General features: G+C 41.8%; 1 protein-coding gene across 1 annotated transcript in view; it reads left to right on the top strand.

The window, feature by feature from the left end:
- The window catches only part of LOC141105606 (pyridine nucleotide-disulfide oxidoreductase domain-containing protein 2-like), a 67721-nt gene that overhangs the window by 16461 nt on the left and 32772 nt on the right, over window positions 1-18488 (top strand). The window contains exons 2-8 of the mRNA XM_073595554.1: window positions 1283-1302; window positions 4930-5023; window positions 5121-5194; window positions 7568-7720; window positions 11873-12026; window positions 12278-12339; window positions 18238-18335. Coding sequence (XP_073451655.1) covers window positions 1283-1302; window positions 4930-5023; window positions 5121-5194; window positions 7568-7720; window positions 11873-12026; window positions 12278-12339; window positions 18238-18335 — 655 coding nt within the window. The remainder of the gene's footprint in view (window positions 1-1282; window positions 1303-4929; window positions 5024-5120; window positions 5195-7567; window positions 7721-11872; window positions 12027-12277; window positions 12340-18237; window positions 18336-18488) is intronic.

Consider the following 18488-nt stretch of genomic DNA (forward strand, 5'->3'; position numbering starts at 1 on the left):
CAGGAAGAAATACAGTCTGGCTTCAGATGCCCACATAAGATGGCCACGGCCTGCTGTAAGTTTATAAAATAACAAACTACTGCTATAAACTAACAAAACAGACCTTAGTTTACAGACTAACTTTACTAGAATACATTAAGCTTGTGTATTATAGGGGTATTTTTATTTAAAAAGTATAATTTCGGCCGGAACATCACTTTAAAATGCTCTGCAAGTGTACAACTTGCCAGTGAAAATGTGCAGCAAGTCAACAGACTTACAATTCAACACTGCCACAAATTTGTGGCAAGTTATCCTTGCTATCTGGGTGGGAGCATCCTAGTGTGATCTTCAGAGGAAACTATGGTTTGGTTGATCTTGGATCCTATATCTTCTCTGTACAGAACCCATATTTGCCTTACTAACGCTATCACAGCAGGAATGTCATTGTACAGACACTGGAGCCTGGGGAAGGAGGGGGAACATGGAAATTACTAAGAAGAAGAATATTGCATCTCTCTAATTATGAATTATTCTCTTCTTATATTTGCATTCCAGTTAGTAATTAGCTCACTGCTGACCAGTTTTATTACATTAAATGGCACTTGTATTACAATAGGTAGTCTATGTAAGTGTATATCTGAAAAAGAGGTAATAATTATTATTTTAGTGTAGGCACCATGGTCAGGATGGCACAACATTTCATGGTAACCTCACAGCTCGTGTTCAGGCACTGCTAAGGGGCCACGATTTTAGCCTAAATGTTAAATATCACAGTGTTACTGCAAATACAATATCTTGGGCTTGGTGACCATTGACTTCTTTTTATCTGTTGTCTGGAATAACCTTTTAAAGTTGAACCCCAGTCATCTGAATAAAATCCACCTTGTATTGGGGTTCCTCCCCCATTGTACGGGGTAATTGTTCTTTTTTGTCTCATGGGTAAGGAATAAAGTCCAGTACTTACCTTATTCATCACTCTAGCAGGCTTCCTCTCCTGATCTATGACTGGGTTGCAAAACAATCCATTTCAACACTCAACTGAAAGTGAGGGTGCCGAGGGCCTACCCCCATACCAAGAGCATCAAAGGGCGCAGAAGAGCGCCAGCTGCTGGGAGAGCGAGGAATAATGTAAGTGTTTCACCTTATTCATTACCCACTGGACAAAACAAGCAATTACCCTTGCAGTGCTTGGGGTGGGGGTTTCTCAGCTGACTGCAGCTTTAATAAAAACACCAAACTATTTGGGGAGAGGGTCATTTTTCTTTTCATATTCAATTTTTTCCCTTTTCTTCTATTACAGGGCACAATGGTCTAGTAGCGGTAAGTTTTAATCCTGAAGTGCTTTGAAATGTTCATTTTAGCTTAATCAGATGTTGAGCTGCTTATACATGACGGATTGGCTGTAGGACATTCAGAGAAATATTTGCTAAATTTGCAAAAATTATTCTAAAACACTGATCATCCACCATTTTTCCCCCAGTGCTGCAAAGATTAAAAAAGAAAAAAGCTGAAAGATCTTGGATATTTAGACAATATAAACAAAATACAGTTTTGTGACTGATAATAATATACATATTATGTATGTATATAAACATGCAGAGTGGGGGTCGTTTACTATTGATCCTGCAGTCTCGGAAAATAACACCCCCCAAATTAAGGCCAATTAGGACTTCAACTCTCAGAAACTGGGCGCTAATGCAAATGGAAAGCAGCAATATTGCCGGAGAACATGCCTGTCAGATCACATATGCGGGAATAGTGGAAGTCAATGGGGCTCGAACCTGCAAAATCCAAAGTTCTCACTGAAGGCTTATATGCAAGTTTGTTGCCATAAAAAGTGTATGAGGACCCGGGTCCTGTCCCGGGGGACATGGATCAATTGCAAAACAATGTTTTTAAAACGGACGTTTTTTCAGGAGCAGTGATTTTAATAATGCTTAAAGTGAAACAATAAAAATTAAAAATTCCTTTAACCACTTGCTTACAGGGCACTTAAACCCCCCTCCTATCCAGACCAATTTTCAGCTTTCAGTGCTGACGTACTTTGAATGACAATTGCGCGGTCATACACCACTGTACCCATATGAAATTTTTATAATTTTTTCACCACAAATAGAGCTTTCTTTTGGTGGTATTTGATCACCTCTGCAGTTTTTACTTTTTGTTAAAAAAAAATGTAAAAAACTGCATTTTTAAAAAAAAAAATTTTTAATTTTTTTATATTTTGTTATAAAAAATTCAAAACAGGTAATTTTTCTCCTTCATTGATGTACGCTGATGAGGCGGCAGTGATGGGCACTGATAGGTGGCAGTGATGGGCACTGATCAGTTACACTGATAGGCAGCACTTCTGGGTGGCACTGATTGGCACTACTGGTGGGCATTGATAGCTGGCACTTGTGGGCATTGATAGGTGGCACTTGTGGGCACTGATAGGTGGCACTGTGGGCACTGTTAGGTGGCACTGTGGGCACTGTTAGGTGGCACTATTAGGTGGCACTGATGAGGCATACGTGCCTCTTCCACTTCGGGAACGATGTCCCTCACATCTGAGCCGGTGATCGGCTTTTTTTTCTACTCATGCTGTCAGCGTGAGTAGAAAAAAAAACGATTACCGATCTTTTGTTTACATCATGTGATCAGCTGTCATTGGCTGACAGCTGATTACATGGTAAGGGGCCGGGACCGCCCCCTTCCTTAGATCGGTGATCACCCGAGTCTCAGTGACTCGGTGATCACAGCACCCTGCAAGGCACGCGCGGAGCGCGTGCACAGGGGAGGCCGTCATGTGACGGCCTCCCGGGAAATCAGGTCCGCGCTGTGGCCGTCATTCGGCCATAGCGCGGATGCCAAGTGGTTAAATATCGTGCCTGGGGGGTTTCCTTAGTATGCCTGTAAAGTAGTGCATCTTTCTCATGTTTATTACTGTACCACAGCAAAATGACATTTCTAAAGGAAAAAAAGTTAATTTAAAATTGCTCGCGTCTGTAATGAATTGCCAGTTCCCGGCAATATAGAATAAAAATCAAAGAAATAAACAGTGTAGGTTCCTTCCACCAATCCATACCTGATCCTTTGAGTCTGGTATAAATATTAAGGGGAACTCCATGCCAAAATTTGAAAAAAAAAATGGCGTAGGGGCCCCCCCAAAATCCATACCAGACCCTTATCTGAGCACGCAACCTGGCAGCTCAGGAAAGGAGGGGGACGAGCTAGAGCCCCCACTCCTGAACCATACCAGGCCACCGGCCCTCAACACGGGGAGGGTGCTTTGGGATCCCCCCAAAACACCTTGTCCCCATGTTGATTGGGACAAGGGCCTCATCCCTATCAACTTTGTGGGAACAGTTTGGGGACGGCTCCTTCCTGTTCCAACATAACTGTGCACCAGTGCACAAAGCAAGGTCCATAAAGACATAGATGAGCGAGTTTGGGATGGAAGAACTTGACTGGCATGCACAGAGTCCTGACCCCACCCCGATAGAACACATTTAGGCTGAATTAGAGCAGAGACTGCTAGCCAGGCTTTCCCATCCAACATCAGTGCCTGGCCTCACAAATGCACTTCTGGAAGAATGGTCAAACATTCCCATAGACACACTAAACCTTGTGGACAGTCTTCCTAGCCTTCCCAGAAGCTGTTCTTAGCTGCAAAGGGTGGGCCAAATCAATTTTATAACCCTATGGAATAAGACTGGGCTGCCATTAAGGCTACATAGTGTATCTGGCAAGATATACTATGGTGGTGGAACCCTCCTACACATAAATACTACATTTAGACATAACTAGACATGAAGTGGCATGTTTGGGATTTGAACCCAGACGCTCTGCAGAAGTTCTAACCTCTAAGCCACAGAGCTGCCAACATGTGAAAACCTCCTACATATAAATACACATAACTACACATAAATACTGCATTTCTTTGGACATACAGGGGATGGAATTACATTACTAAAGAGTTATTCTTCTTGATTTATTCTGTGATATTTGGTGGTTCTTTGTGGGTGAGTGTAGAATAGTGATATTACCCTCAAATTTTTGGGAATTACATTTTGATTTCTGATGTTGGTACACATATCACATTTTTGGGCTCTAATTATGATTATTTGGAAATAATAAAAAGCACAAAAAATTGTGACTCATTTTAAATTAGCATCAGCAATTGTTTGTGGTTTGTAAAGACACCTGTGTGAGTTTGGGGTAAAGATTGTAGTGAGATGGAGAGTAACAAGTGAAAGTGACAGAGAAAAATATATTTTACCAAAACATCAAAACATTCCACATTCTTAAAAACAAAATATTTTAAGTAGAAGCAACAATGTTGCAAAGGAAAATTTATTTCAGAGAAAGATACATTTCATCTCAACATTAAAAGGATTTATTTGTGAAAGTTACAATTGTTCCATTAGAATCAATGGCTAAAACTTGCATTGGACTATAATAGCGCCGATTTTCACTCTCAAAAAATGCTCTTTAACACAGCGCTCCTTCTGGTATTTACTATATTGCCCTGTAAAAAAGACATTGGAGCTAAAATGAGAGCTATTTACAAGTCTGAGCATGCTCAGTTGTGTTGGCACCTAGACGGGGAATTTATCTCCTCTCAGACTTTTAAAGATATTTCAGTGTAGAAATCACTTTTTCACACAGTTTAAAAGCAGATTATCTTTAAATAATATACTGCACATTTCAGTACCATTTAGGCAATTATATCATGTTCTAAACATTATTTCCATGTGCACTACTCCAGGTTTTAGCAGAGTAAGGGTTTGGGCGCTATTTGGTTTCAGGGAACTATAGTAAATTCGATTTTAGGAGTATTTTTTTACCAGTGCTATAGTGAATACCGTTTTAGCGCTAATTTGCGGTAGTTAGTGCTAATTAGCGCCGCGGTTCTATAGAAAATGACCCCCGGTGTGTCCTGATCCTATTTTATGCATTTAATAGGCGGCTTATCTGCAGAAATCTGGACTGAGTGTTGTGGTTCTTGAAAGAAGACATGTGATTGGAGGAGCCGCGGTGACAGAAGAGATCATTCCAGGTAGATTACCATGTAGACACTCTGTAATCTAATTCTAATTACCAATACAGGACCAGCAGTACGTCTCCTCTATAGACTGTTGTCTTGTTTTTTCTAGGTTTTAAATTCTCCAGAGCGTCATATCTGCTCAGCCTCCTGAGACCGCAGATTTATAAAGACCTGGAGCTGAAGGTAAGGAGTCTCTCTGTACAGAAATATGGGAGCTACCAGCCATTGCTGACTTAATTCTGAAGGTGCAAGCTCTGGGGTTGTCATCATGGCCTCACTCCTTAATGAGCCATACTCCTCTCTGGTTGCACGTTCCTCTCTGGTTGTACCCTCCTCTCTGGATGCATACTCCTCTCTTTTTACATTCTTCTCTCTGGTTACATGCTCATTTCTGGTTGCATACTCCTCTCTGGTTGCCTGTTCCTCTCTGGCTGCATGCTCGTCTCTGCTCTGGTTGCATGATCCTCTCTGAATGCATACTCATATCTGGTTGTATACTTCTCTCTGAATGCATGCTCCTCTCTGGTTACGTACTCCTCTCTGGTTACATGCTCCTCTCTGGTTACATGCTCCTCTCTGGCTGCATTCTCCCCTGGTAACATGCTCCTCTCTGGTTACGTACTCCTCTCTGATTACATGCTCCTCTCTGGTTACATGCTCCTCTCTGGCGGCATTCTCCCCTTTGGTTACACGCTCCTGTCTGGTTGTATGCTTCTCTCTGGTTGCATTCTCTTTGGTTGCATCCTCCTGTCTGGCTGCATTCTCCTCTTTGGTTACATGCTCCTTTCTGTTTGCATGCTCCTCTTTGGTTAAATTTCCCTCTCTGGTTGCATGCTTCTCTCACATAGTTCCCAGCTGTCCCTGATTTCGAGGGACTGTTCCTGATTTCGAGGGACTGTCCCTGATTTGGAACAAAGTCCCTCTGTCCCTCATTCCTCCTCATTTGTCCCTCATTTTGGTCTGATCAATAAAGTTGTATATAAAATGTACTGGCTATCTTTCAAAAAGAGTTTCCCAGTGATAAACCTTTCATCTAATTAGTAACCTAATTAATTTGTAATCTAATTTCTAACCTTTAATCTGCATTTGTAAATTTCAAAAGCCAGTATACAGAAATAGTAGTGGTTAAAAAAAACACTTGTGGGTTCAACTAATATTTTTTTTGTATAGTTCTTCTTTAGGGGTCGTGGCGGGGGGTGTGTCCTATGCCTACATACCTTTGCAAATAGGTGTCCCTCGTTCCTCGATCTCAAAAAGTTGTGAGGTATGCTCTCGGGTTACATGCTTCTTTCTGGTTACATACTCCCCTCTGATTACATGCTCCTCTTGTTACATGAAGAGATGAAGAGTTATTGTATTCTTGTACTTGTTGCAATAGGGATCATGATTAAATGCGCTGACTTTCCTTCTGTCACACACCCCCCCCCCCCACATGGTGTTTGGTTGTTGTTTTATGTTACATGGTTACATAGTTAGTCTGGTTGAAAAAAGACACAATTCCAATTAGTTCAACCAATAGGCTGGGAAAAAAAATCATACAGTGCCATATACACAATTCTTTACCCACAATTGATCTAGAGCAGTGGTTGTCAACTCCGGTCCTCAGGACCCACTAACAGGCCAGGTTTGCAAGATAACTGAAATACATCGCAGGTGATATAATTTGCTGCTCAGTGATTGCAGTATTCTAGTCTGTATCTCCCCCAAGGTAATACTTAAAATCTGGCCTATTAGTGGGTCCTGAGGACAAGAATTGAGAACCACTGATCTAAAGGAAGGCAAAAAACCCCAATAAAGTATGATCCAATTTGCTACAGCAGGGGAAAAAAATCCTTCCTGATCCCCCAAGAGGCAATTGGATATTCCCTGGATGAACTTTACCTATAAATGTCAGTACCCATTCATATTATGTAGATTTAGGAAATAATCCAGGCTTTTTTTTAAATCAATCTACTGATGCCTCTTATCAGTTTGGTTGCCCTTCCCTGCACTTCTCTGAAGCCCAAAACTGAACTGCGTATTCCAGATGAGGTCTTACCAATGATTCGTACAGATGATATCTCTCTCTCTCTGCTATCCATACCTCTCTTGATACAAGAAAGGATTTTGCTCATTTTGGACACCGCAGCTTGGCATTGCATGCTATTATTAAGCTCATGATCTACCAAAACACCCAGGTCCTTCTCCACCATTGAGTCCTCAAGTTGTACTCCCCCTAGTATGTATGATGGATGCATTTTCTTGGCCCCAAGTGCATAACTTCATATTTTTCAACATTACATCTCATCTATCACATAGTTTCCCAATTAAACACTGCATGTTGTTTAACATACACCTATAATACCAATATACCTGTATATGTCAATATAAAAAATGAGCAATTATTAAACTTTGTCATTAATAACACAGAAATTTGCCTTCTCTCGCATTGTGATATTCATGGTTATGACTACATCTCATAGTTTATGCATCTCATTACTTTATAAAATATTAACAACATGTATTAATGTATATACTTTGTAACATGTACTTTCTATTATTGTTTTATTTTTCCAGAGGCATGGGTTAAAAATTTACTTTCGAGATCCTTATTCATTTACTCCATTGTTGGAGAGTGTGGATGGACGTCCACCAAGGTCTCTTCTTCTATGGGCGGATATGGTGAAGAACCAGCAGCAGATTGCTCAGTTTTCTAAGAAAGATTCCGAGGTAAGTGGCGTATTAGGTGAGAGGGGTAGGAGGTAAGTGGGGTGTGTCCTTATGGTGTACCGTGGATTGTAAATTAATAGCTTCGTATAACAGAACAATGTGCTGAGGTTTTTTCACTTCTACACAATGGCAGATCTGTATCCATCACAGCTGATGGTGCCAACATAAGCAAGCTATAAAGGTTTAATTATCCCATTAGTGGCTCACTAAGTCTTTAGCCTTTACATTTCTATAGAATGTGGTGATTGTGCAGCTTGCCATGGACCTCCTCCTGTCAGAACGTTTATGGAAAAAAAATATATATATTTTATCATTTTTAATTTTGGACAATAGGAGACTTCTAACCACGCTAAGAGACATGGGCCCTATTAAAAAAAAATTTTCCCAATATCATTTTTATTGGATCCCAGAAAGGCCAAAGCCAAGTAATAACAACAACAATATATAAAAACAGTGAAAACTGCAATGATGTAAAGTACAACTAATCTGACAAATAGACAAAGAGATCCCCGGTAGGTCCCGTAAAGGAAAGCCCCAGATAAATTCCTCAATTTATATTTATATTGTTTGTCATAGCATTAACAAAAATGTATCAGTAATGGGGCGTACACACGGTCGGACTTTTCAGCTACAAAAGTCCGACAGCCTGTCCAACAGACTTTCGACGGACTTTCGACGGACTTGCGGCGGACTTTCTAACGAACAGACTTGCCTACACACGATCACACAAAAGTCCGTCGAATTCTTACGTGATGACGTACACCGGACTAAAATAAGGAAGTTGATAGCCAGTAGCCAATAGCTGCCCTAGCGTGGGTTTTTGTCCGTCAGACTAGCATACAGACGAGCGGATTTTTCGACCGGACTCGAGTCCGTCGGAAAGATTTGAAGCATGTTTCAAATCTAAAGTCCGTCGGATTTGAGGCTGAAAAAGTCCGTTGAAAGTCCGGAGAAGCCCACACACGATCGGATTACCAGCCAGCTTTAGTCCGTCAGCGTCCGTTGGACTTTTGTAGACGAAAAGTCCGACCGTGTGTACGCGGCATAAGATGTGAGGCTGCCCAATCCCATTTTCCGTTTTCTAGAAAGAGGAGTAAAAAAAAGTAGATAGTTCGGGAAAGAAAGGAGGGGGAAAGTAAAAAAAGAAAAAGGCAATGGAGGGGGAGGGGAGGGGAGGGAGGAGGGCAAAAGGTCTGTAAATGGAAGGTTACCTTGGTCAGCCTAGATGACTTGTGGTGGCACTTATGGGCTGAAAAGGGCCTTACCCTCTTCAGAAAGGACAAAGAAATTCCAGAGCCCCCAGGTTTTAGAATACTTCTGGCCCTATTAACAGTTAACCAGACCAAGGGAAAGATACTGCCGGAGGTGTTAGATCAACAAACTTGCTTACAGAACAAATTCTCTGGACAATGGGATTTCTGTTATCCGCACACACACCTGAAGCTTAGGTAGAGGTCCTCTTATTACTCTGAAACTGGGCTGAATTTACAAACGAACCATGTGATTTGACCAGCCTGAATGGGGGGGACTTCTTGTATAGGGAAAAGTCCACGTATTGTGTCAATTGTGAACAAAACAATTAACAAGCCTTGAACACAACAAACATAGCCCACTGTTATAGGGGGAGAAAAATAATATATATTACTTTCTATTTCCTAGAACAATCTAGCCTCGTCTATTCAGCAGCTTGCCATTGTCTCAGTGCTGGGAAAATAAGCAATCCCTCCTAAAAGAAATGAACTGCTTGTGATCTACTATTCCCTAGCTAAATTGTCCCACTGGTGGTCTCAGTGGAAGAAATGGTGTCCTATCATTGGCATCAGTGGGAGAAGTAGTGCCCCACGGGCAACGGTCTGCATCTGGCCCGTGGGCCGCAGTTTGGAGACCACTGCTGTAAGGCAATAGGATATTTCCTGGATCAACAATCTCTGGTGTTAATACTTATAAATATTATTATCCAATTATATTCATGGTATTTAGAAATACATTAAAGTGGATGTAAACCCGAATTTTTTTTTTTATGCCATAATATAGAGTATAAGATTTCCTATCATTTGAGCCCAGTCTTGCCACGAAGAGTTAATCCATCTCTGAGCAATCCTCTTTTATTGCTCAGTGAGATAAATCTTGACAAACAGAGAAAAACTTTGTCAAATCCTCCCCCTTGCTGTGAGTGACAGGTGATTTACATATCTCGTGCACTAGCCTAAGACATGCATTATTTTTTTAATTCCCTCCCCCACTCCTTTCTTCAGCAGCTCTGCAAGGATTGGCTGTTCCACACCTCAGCATGATTGGGCATGCTGAAGTCATGTGGTTACTTTCCTGTCTTTTCACTGGATGTTAGAGATCATAGCAGAAGTTCAGTGTAAGAAATACACAGGAGAAAATGCATATTGACAAGGGGAGTGTAGAGATGGGCGGAGTGTCTACTGACATCATGACTCCACCCACCGAGCTCCAGACAAAAGACCCGCCCACAAAATCTGCAGTTTTTTGGGTCTCATAACAGACAGAGGGGAGACATTTAACAGGTAAAGATACATGCAGGAGACATGTATATCCTTATAGATAACCCCTATGGCAGGAGTTTAGAAAGGATGACATTGGGTTTACATCCACTTGAAGGTTTTAAAAGTGAGCTGGATAGACCAGGTTCTCGAGGGAGTCTGTGCCTTGTTTTCAGGGCTCTTACAGTAGAGAGATTATAGGGGTTGATTTACTAAAGGCAAATAGACTGTGCACGCTGCAAGTGCAGTTGCTCCAGAGCTTAACAAATGAGGTAAAGCTTCACTTTGTAAAGAATACCCAATCACAAGCCAGGAAAATAAAAAATAACTACATTTTTGCTTGCACGTGATTGGATGATGGAAGTCAGCAGAGCTTCCCCTCATTTACTAAGTTTTGGAGCAACTGCAATTGTAAAGTGCACAGTCTCTTTGCCTTTTGTAAATCAATTCTTGAATATCTTTTCCTCCAGACATGAAGAGTCCCCCCTTATCCTCTTCAATGACCTTAAGGTGAATAACTTTTAATGGTGTCAGTGGAAGAAATAGTGTCCCATTGTTGGTGTCATTAGGAGGAATAGTGCCCCATCGTTGGCATCAGTGGGAGAAATAGTGCCCCATCATTGGTGTCAGTGGAAGGAATAGTGCCTCATCATTGGTGTCAGTGGAAGGAATGGTGTTCCATCATTGGTGTCAATGGAAGAAAAAGTGTCCCATTGTTGGTGTCAGTTGGAGGAATAGTGCCCCATCATTGGTGTTAGTGGGATGAATAGTTCCCCAGCATTGGTGTTACTGGGATGAATAGTGCCCCATTATTGGTGTCAGTCGAAGGAATGGTGTTTCATCATTAGTGTCAATGGGAGAAAAAGTGTCCCATTGTTGGTGTCAGTGGGAGGAATAGTGTTCCATCATTGGTGTCAGTGGGAGGAATAGTGCCCCATCATTGGTGTAAGTGGGAGGAATAGTGCCCCATCATTGGTGTAAGTGGGAGGAATGGTGTTCCATCATTGGTGTCAGTGGGAGGAATGGTGTTCCTTCATTGGTGTCAGTGGGAGGAATGGTGTTCCTTCATACAGTGTTAATGGGAGAAATAGTGTCACATTGTTGGTGTCAGTGGGAGGAATAGTGCCCCATCATTAGTGCCAGTGGGAGGAATGGTGCCCCATCATTAGTGCCAGTGGGAGGAATAGTGTCCCAATTACATTGCAAAGAATACCCAATCACAGCAAGGAAAATGAAAACAAAACAACATTTGGGAGAAGAAATCAGATTCTTCTAGCTTATACATTTGCAGTCTAGTTGGATCAATTTGATGCAACCGAACTGAAGATAATACAGAACGTAGAAGGGTAGTTAAAGTGCAGACTACTGATGACTTCCCCCGTATTTCACTTGACATTTATTGAGAAACTTTTTAGTGAGAAACTCAGTATTACCATTATCTGTATGTTTGATGGACATGAAGTTCCCCTTTTTGAAAGTTTGAACCCAAGAAAGCTCAACCACAGCTCCGCCATATATATATAAACATATATATTATACCCTTGTTTACAAATGACCAAAATTTGTTGTTAACAATAATATAGGATTTTGATATGAGCCCTTACTGGTAGCTTGCTTCCTTTTTTTTTTTCTTTCTCCATAGGCATACCCAAAATATTTGGACTTTATGGATCGCTTGGTGTCAGCAATAGATCCTCTTCTTGATGCTCCTCCAGTAGACATGGCAGCCATAACTCAGGGGTCACTACTAGAGAGAGTGAAATCACTTAGATCTCTACAACCTTTAATCAAAGCAGGTGATTGCTACTCTATACTTCCGTAGGAATGTCGTAAGTTTTTACTTTCCATTTTATTTCAGATGATAGTTGGCAGAAGATGCAGAAAATAATTCCTGGTGTGATTGGCACAGTATACTACCTTTTGTTTTTTTAGGCTAATAGTAGTTGTTTATCATATTCTGAGAAAGATTTTCAGAGATAATATATTAAATGAATACCAATTTATTGGTAACCTTGACACTTCTCCCTCTTCTATCTTCACATGCCAGGAATTACACTGGGGAGTCAGTTTCCTAAGTATTACGAAGTTCTTACTGGTCCGGTATCCAAGGTAACCAACTTTTTTTTTTATTGTAAAAGTTTGCAAACAAGAAACTTGGGGTTTGTAAGAAGATTACTTGTTTAATTGTAGTGTGAAAGGAAGGAAACCGATCCCCGCTATGGTCAACGATTGAGACGCTTGTTGTATTCTGTTTCAGATCAAAAATACACTGAGCGTGAAGTCATCGTAGAGTTATTAATGTACATGAAGGTCATTGCAGGGAGCAAATGCAACCACATAACTGCACTGTACACGACTACTATTTCCTATCATATGCCAAAAGGCATCTTCATTTTCATGACTATTGGGTTACATTGCCACCTCTAGGTATATGAGCACTAGCCAAAAATTGTCAGGCTTCCCTGCACAGGCATAACCCCCCCTGGCACAGTTCATTCCCAGTTTTAAGGGATGTCATGATAGATGTACCTGTGAAGTCTCAAGATTTTTTCCTGTGGGCATTTGCATGTTGCCTTGTGTGCTCTGCTCATTCGGGCACTCCTCTAGGAAGAGGAGGAAGTGCTTTTTTTTTTTTTCAAATATTTTATTTAAGCTGAAAAAAAGGCAATTTTATATCACCAAGTCATTAATACAAAAAATAATGGTACATTAATCCACATAGTATAGATGTATCAACTGTGAGTGCAAAATGAGCATTTAGAAAGTCAATAAATCAGCAAAATAAACTCTTTGATGAGAGAAGTACCAAACTCTTAAGCAAACCCAAATGGTCTCCAGGTAATGGCCATTTGGGGGAACATATGGGATTACCCAATCCATTTCTCTTTTTTTACACTTAGCGTGAAGAAGAATACAGACCAGCAGGAGAGAGGGAAAGAAAAAAGAGAGATAGAAAAAGAAAAGAGAGGAGTCGGAGGAAAAAAAAAAAAGGGGGGGCGAATGAATCAGAAGCCCAAGCGGTTGCCTAATGCCCCGTACACACGGTCGGACTTTGTTCGGACATTCCGACAACAAAATCCTAGGATTTTTTCCGACGGATGTTGGCTCAAACTTGTCTTGCATACACACGGTCACACAAAGTTGTTGGAAAATCTGATCGTTCTAAACGCGGTGACGTAAAACACGTACGTCGGGACTATAAACGGGGCAGTGGCCAATAGCTTTCATCCCTTTATTTATTCTGAGCATGCGTGGCACTTTGTGCGTCGGATTTGTGTACACACGATCGGAATTTGCGACAATGGATTTTGTTGTCGGAAAATTTTATATCCTGCTCTCAAACTTTGTGGGTCGGAAAATCCGATGGAAAATGTGTGATGGAGCCCACACACGGTCGGAATTTCCCACAACAAGGTCCTATCACACATTTTCCGTAGGAAAATCCAACCGTGTGTACGGGGCATTACAGTAGGTTTATATTCAGAAAAGAGCTGCCCCATCTTCAGAACAGATGGACATATTCTCTACGTTTGAGAATACTTTTTATGTTTGTGTTGTGCTGTGAGGATTAAGTCCTCCATTGTATTTATTTCCTCTACTTTGTGGAGCCAGAGACCAGTAATCAGTGATTATGTACTTTTCCAGTTATGGGGGGCACAGGATTTGGTTGCATTCAGGAGATGACGCATGGTTTTTTATATATTTTTGTTGGAATGCTCGAGATATGTAATAAGAAGAAGGCTGGATCGTAAGAAACCTCATATTCAGTGAACTTTTAACAAACTCTACAGACTTCTTTCCAAAAGTATTTGAATTTAGGGCAGGATCAAAATATATGGAGTAGCGTTCTCCCTCCTGGCATCTCCAACACCGATCAGTGGAATTGGGAAAGAATTTAAGTAGGTAGGGGGAAATGCTTTATCTTGATACGATCTGAGGCCCAGAGGTACAGTACCCAGTTGTGACAAACCCATCCGGGACAGAAGCTTTTGGAGGAGTCCATAGACTAGCCTTCTACCCACTAATTATGGCCCATGGAGGAGACTGGGATTTTTTTTTGCTTCTCCTGGTCAGAGCATGGAGGAGAGCCAGATCCTGAAACCCTTTGACTGGCCAGGAGTATCCACCGGGATTATGCAGCCAGGAAGTCCCCAGAACAGTGTTGTGTCTGCGGGAACATTGTATCGGACATGTTGTGCAGACGTACCTTCACCAGCCGGGATATGGAACTTTCTTGGGCGTAATTCTTATCTTGCCCTGGCTTGTACTCGAGAGGTGCATAATACAGCATCCCCCCCCGGTACTGCCAACTTTATACTATTAGCTTTTTATATTATTTCTGCTGAAGATGTGCCAATTGGTAACCTGGATCTGAGCTGGATCTGGTGTAGGACATTTAGAGATGAGTGGTGTAATGTATTTTATGCATCCGGGGCTGTGGAACTGTTTCTGGGCATCCTGGTGGGCACGCCCTGGCTAATTAGGACTTATTGTGGACATGTTTTTCAGCACTTAGACAAGGGAGACAGGGTGGGGAATTCCTATAACTACTAGCCATACTGATAGCTTTAGCTTCCAAGAAGCAGTCCTTTCATCAACCACAAGACTCATGCTGTAAGCCGAAGCCTTCCACTAAGTTCTGCAAAAAGAACTGGATCTCACAGACCTCCAAGCCTGGAGAGAAGTCTTCTTTCCAGTGAAGAGACGTTCTCACTCCTGTGCGTAGGGGACACTTATCCATTTTCACAGGTTAATGGCTCCGCAGTGTGGTGTCGAAAGGCTACAAGCTGGAGCACCAACACTTTTCCCCTCCAAGCTTTTTGCACTCACATGTCTCTTTGGAGCCTCAAAAAACAGCAGTTATCCTTGCAGTACTGGAAAAGTTACTGTTTCAGGGTGTCATCATGCCAACACTCAACATGGCCACACTAATTTGCACAGAAATGCACGCAGACATTGTGTACGGGTGCTTGAGTGTATGCCCGTGTGAATATGCGTGCGCGTGCATCCGCGCAAAGTGTGACAGATCTTGGTGCCCAGTGACCTATTTAAAGCCAGCAGTCTGGTCCACAAGTTGCTGGATGATTGTCAGTCCTCCCCTGTTCCTGTGCTTCTGTGTTGCTGTATTCTGGAATTCTCTGTTGCTGACCTGGCTTGCCCTTGGACCTGTCTTGGTTTCCCCTCTGGCTCTAACCCCGGCTTGTTTCACAGACTTAGCTTATTGCCTGCCACCTGTGTATGACCTCAGTTTGATCTTGCCCATGCTTCTGCTCCTGTTCTTGACTGACCTTGTTTGCGGGATCATTTTTCTCTCTCCTTCCTAAATCTCTTACCTGTTAAGATCCTCCTGTGCATCTAGAGTTACTTCTGTCTTACTGGTACCTCTGCATGGTCAAGACTTCACCTGCTCATCTAGAGTGTCACTGCCCATGGCCAAGTCTCCTTCTGGTGCCTCATCTACTCATATCTTCTGGCAAGTTCACAGCTGGCAACCCATGCTTCTTTGGGCGCAGCACTCCCTGTCTCCACCTTCAGGGGTGCTATGCATTCAGCCGCAAAGGAAGCCCTCTCAATACTTCGGCCTCCGACCAGGTACATGACAATTCTGCAGCTTCATTTCAGTAGTCTGACTCTGTTTACTATGCCTGAGGGTCATCACAGGGCAAAGCTGCTTCTCCATCCACTATTTCTGGGATGATCCATCAATTCATCTCTCAGGCCGATGACCTTAAGGGTTAGGTGCCTCCTTTTCCAGTCTAGACCTATTTAACCAGGAGTGTCAGTGCTTCCTTGGCGATTCAACATTAAGCTTTTATTCTTCATGTTTGTAAGGCTGCTACCTGGTCTTCTGTGCATATATATACTAAGTTCCACCAGGTAGATGTTCACACCTCAAATACAAGTTTTGGGCAGAAGGTCTTGCAGGTGGCTCTCTAATGGGGTTTTCTCTGTTCTGTTTGAGGGGGTTTGTTCTCACCACCACTATTGCTTTGTTGCCCTCCCCTCATGTTTGGTGCTTTGGGACATCCCATATAGTCATGAATATCGAGATGCCCTGTGCCCTGTGATGTACAATTAAGGAAGTAAGATTTTTGGTTTACCTGTAAAATCTTTTTTCATAGTGTACATCACAGGGTACACGACCCTCCCCCCTTGTCTGTTCCTGACCTGGGAGGGGTTATGCCAGGATGGGGAAGCCTATTTTTTGCGGCCAGTGTCTATTCACCTGAAGATGGCAGCATAACCCAATGGACATGAATATGGAGATGCCTTGTGTCCTGTGTGTACTCCAAGAAAAGGATTTTACAGGTGAACAAATTTGATACCTGTAGTTGGCCTTTCCTCTTATTAGGAACAAATATTGTGACTAAAGTATGTATATGTATATTTATGAACCACATGAGTAATTTATTTATACATTTAGTTTTTTGAGCCAACTGATATAGACACTGAATCTTTGCACAGGCAGTGTGAATGTAATTGTGTACTCATTATGTACCACATTATGTCATACATCACTGCAATAGAAGCCTCATTACATTGCTCTACTTTCTAATCCATTGCTATAGAGTAAAATGCTCTTGATGCCTGAAAAGTGAAAACGAATGCAGCCACCACATCTAAGGACCAATAAGCTGCAATATGAGACATTTTTGTTTTTGGGTTTAGATACATCTAAACCAAACTAAAGTGAGCTGTGGGATGCATGCAAGCCCTAACGGTCATGTGCACTCCACGCTAGGTGGCGCTTCTCGATGTGTCTCTCAATAGCCATGTTCATGCACGCACACCTGGCCCATGACGCATTGAGATGTTGGACCATTCACCAAACTTTTTACACACACCTTGTATACCGCGTTTCCCTCAAAAAAAGACTGTGTCTTATATTAATTTCTGCTACAAAAAAACACACTAGGGCTTATTTTCGGGGGATGTCTCCTGTCTTCTCTCCCCCTTTCCCCCTGTCAGCTCAGGAGTCATCATTATGACATTTTTTATCCCAGAAATTAAAAAAAATATGTAATCCTTTTGGAAAAATAATATATAATGTCCAGTTGGTCTCCTTTTGTAACTTTAATGCTGAAGATACCTTATTTACAGCACTGCTGGGTGGTCATATGATCCGCCAGAGCTCTTATTCCCCGCTCCGAGTACTGCCGAGGAAGGGGCCGAGATGCCTACTGACATCAGCCTCGCTCTGAGCACTGCAGAAGGAGGGGCCGCTGACATCAGCCGGGAGGAGAGGAGAAGATCTCCAGCGGGTCACGTGAGCGCCCAGCAGTGCTGTCAATAAGGTATTTTTTCGGCAAGAAAGTTACAAAAGGAGACACAGTGGACATTATATAACATTTTTAAAAAGCCGATTATATATTTTTATATTTTTACATGGACTTTACTAGGGCTTATTTTTAGGGTAGGGCTTATATTGCAGCCCTCCCCGAAAATCAGGCTATGTCTTACTTTTGGGGTAGGGATTATTTTCTTGGGAAACAAGGTATTATCTTTTAAGCTGCTGATGTTCTTTTTACTTTTTCACTTGTGAATACGTCAATGTGGTCTACAAACTGGGTGATTGCAAGACGATTCCTCAGCACTCCATGTCTTCTTGAGGATCGATGTTTTTGATCTTGCAGGACTTTTCTTTTATCCTTGTTTAATTTTAGGGTCTAACACTTTAGCACAGGCTTTATGCTATTTTGGTCTTTTGGGACTGGATTTACACATTGATCATTTTTTTTATTTTGTTTCACTATTTTATGTATTATTTCTCATGATATATGTGAATTTATGCATTATGTACACTGGGGTTAGCGCTGCACTGTCCTATATTTTTAGAAATTTAGATCTGAAATGGAAGCGTTTGCTTTTTACGGAAACAGTAAAGAAGAGGCATTTTCATTTCGCAATAGAAGCAGCTTATCCTAGATAATGTACCACCAATCATCTTATTCCAGGATGACCCAATTTCCTAAAATAACACGTAGAATGATGTGGCTTGTCTTCCAGATCCTGGATCGGTGGTTTGAGTCTGAACCTTTGAAAGGTACTCTGGCTGTAGATGCAGTTATTGGTGCAATGGTCGGACCATCTACACCCGGAAGTGGGTATGTCATCTGTATTTGTATGGTTTTATTGTTTATCTACACTTCACTTTCTGATTGGCTGATTGTCACTTATCTGTAGATCTCCACAGTAAGGACTGTTGGTTATCTGTCTGGCTTTAAAATATTACACACCGAGTGGCTGATTCATTCAAA

Source organism: Aquarana catesbeiana, linkage group LG08, assembly GCF_042186555.1.
Source record: "Aquarana catesbeiana isolate 2022-GZ linkage group LG08, ASM4218655v1, whole genome shotgun sequence".
Taxonomy (NCBI): Eukaryota; Metazoa; Chordata; class Amphibia; order Anura; family Ranidae; genus Aquarana; species Aquarana catesbeiana.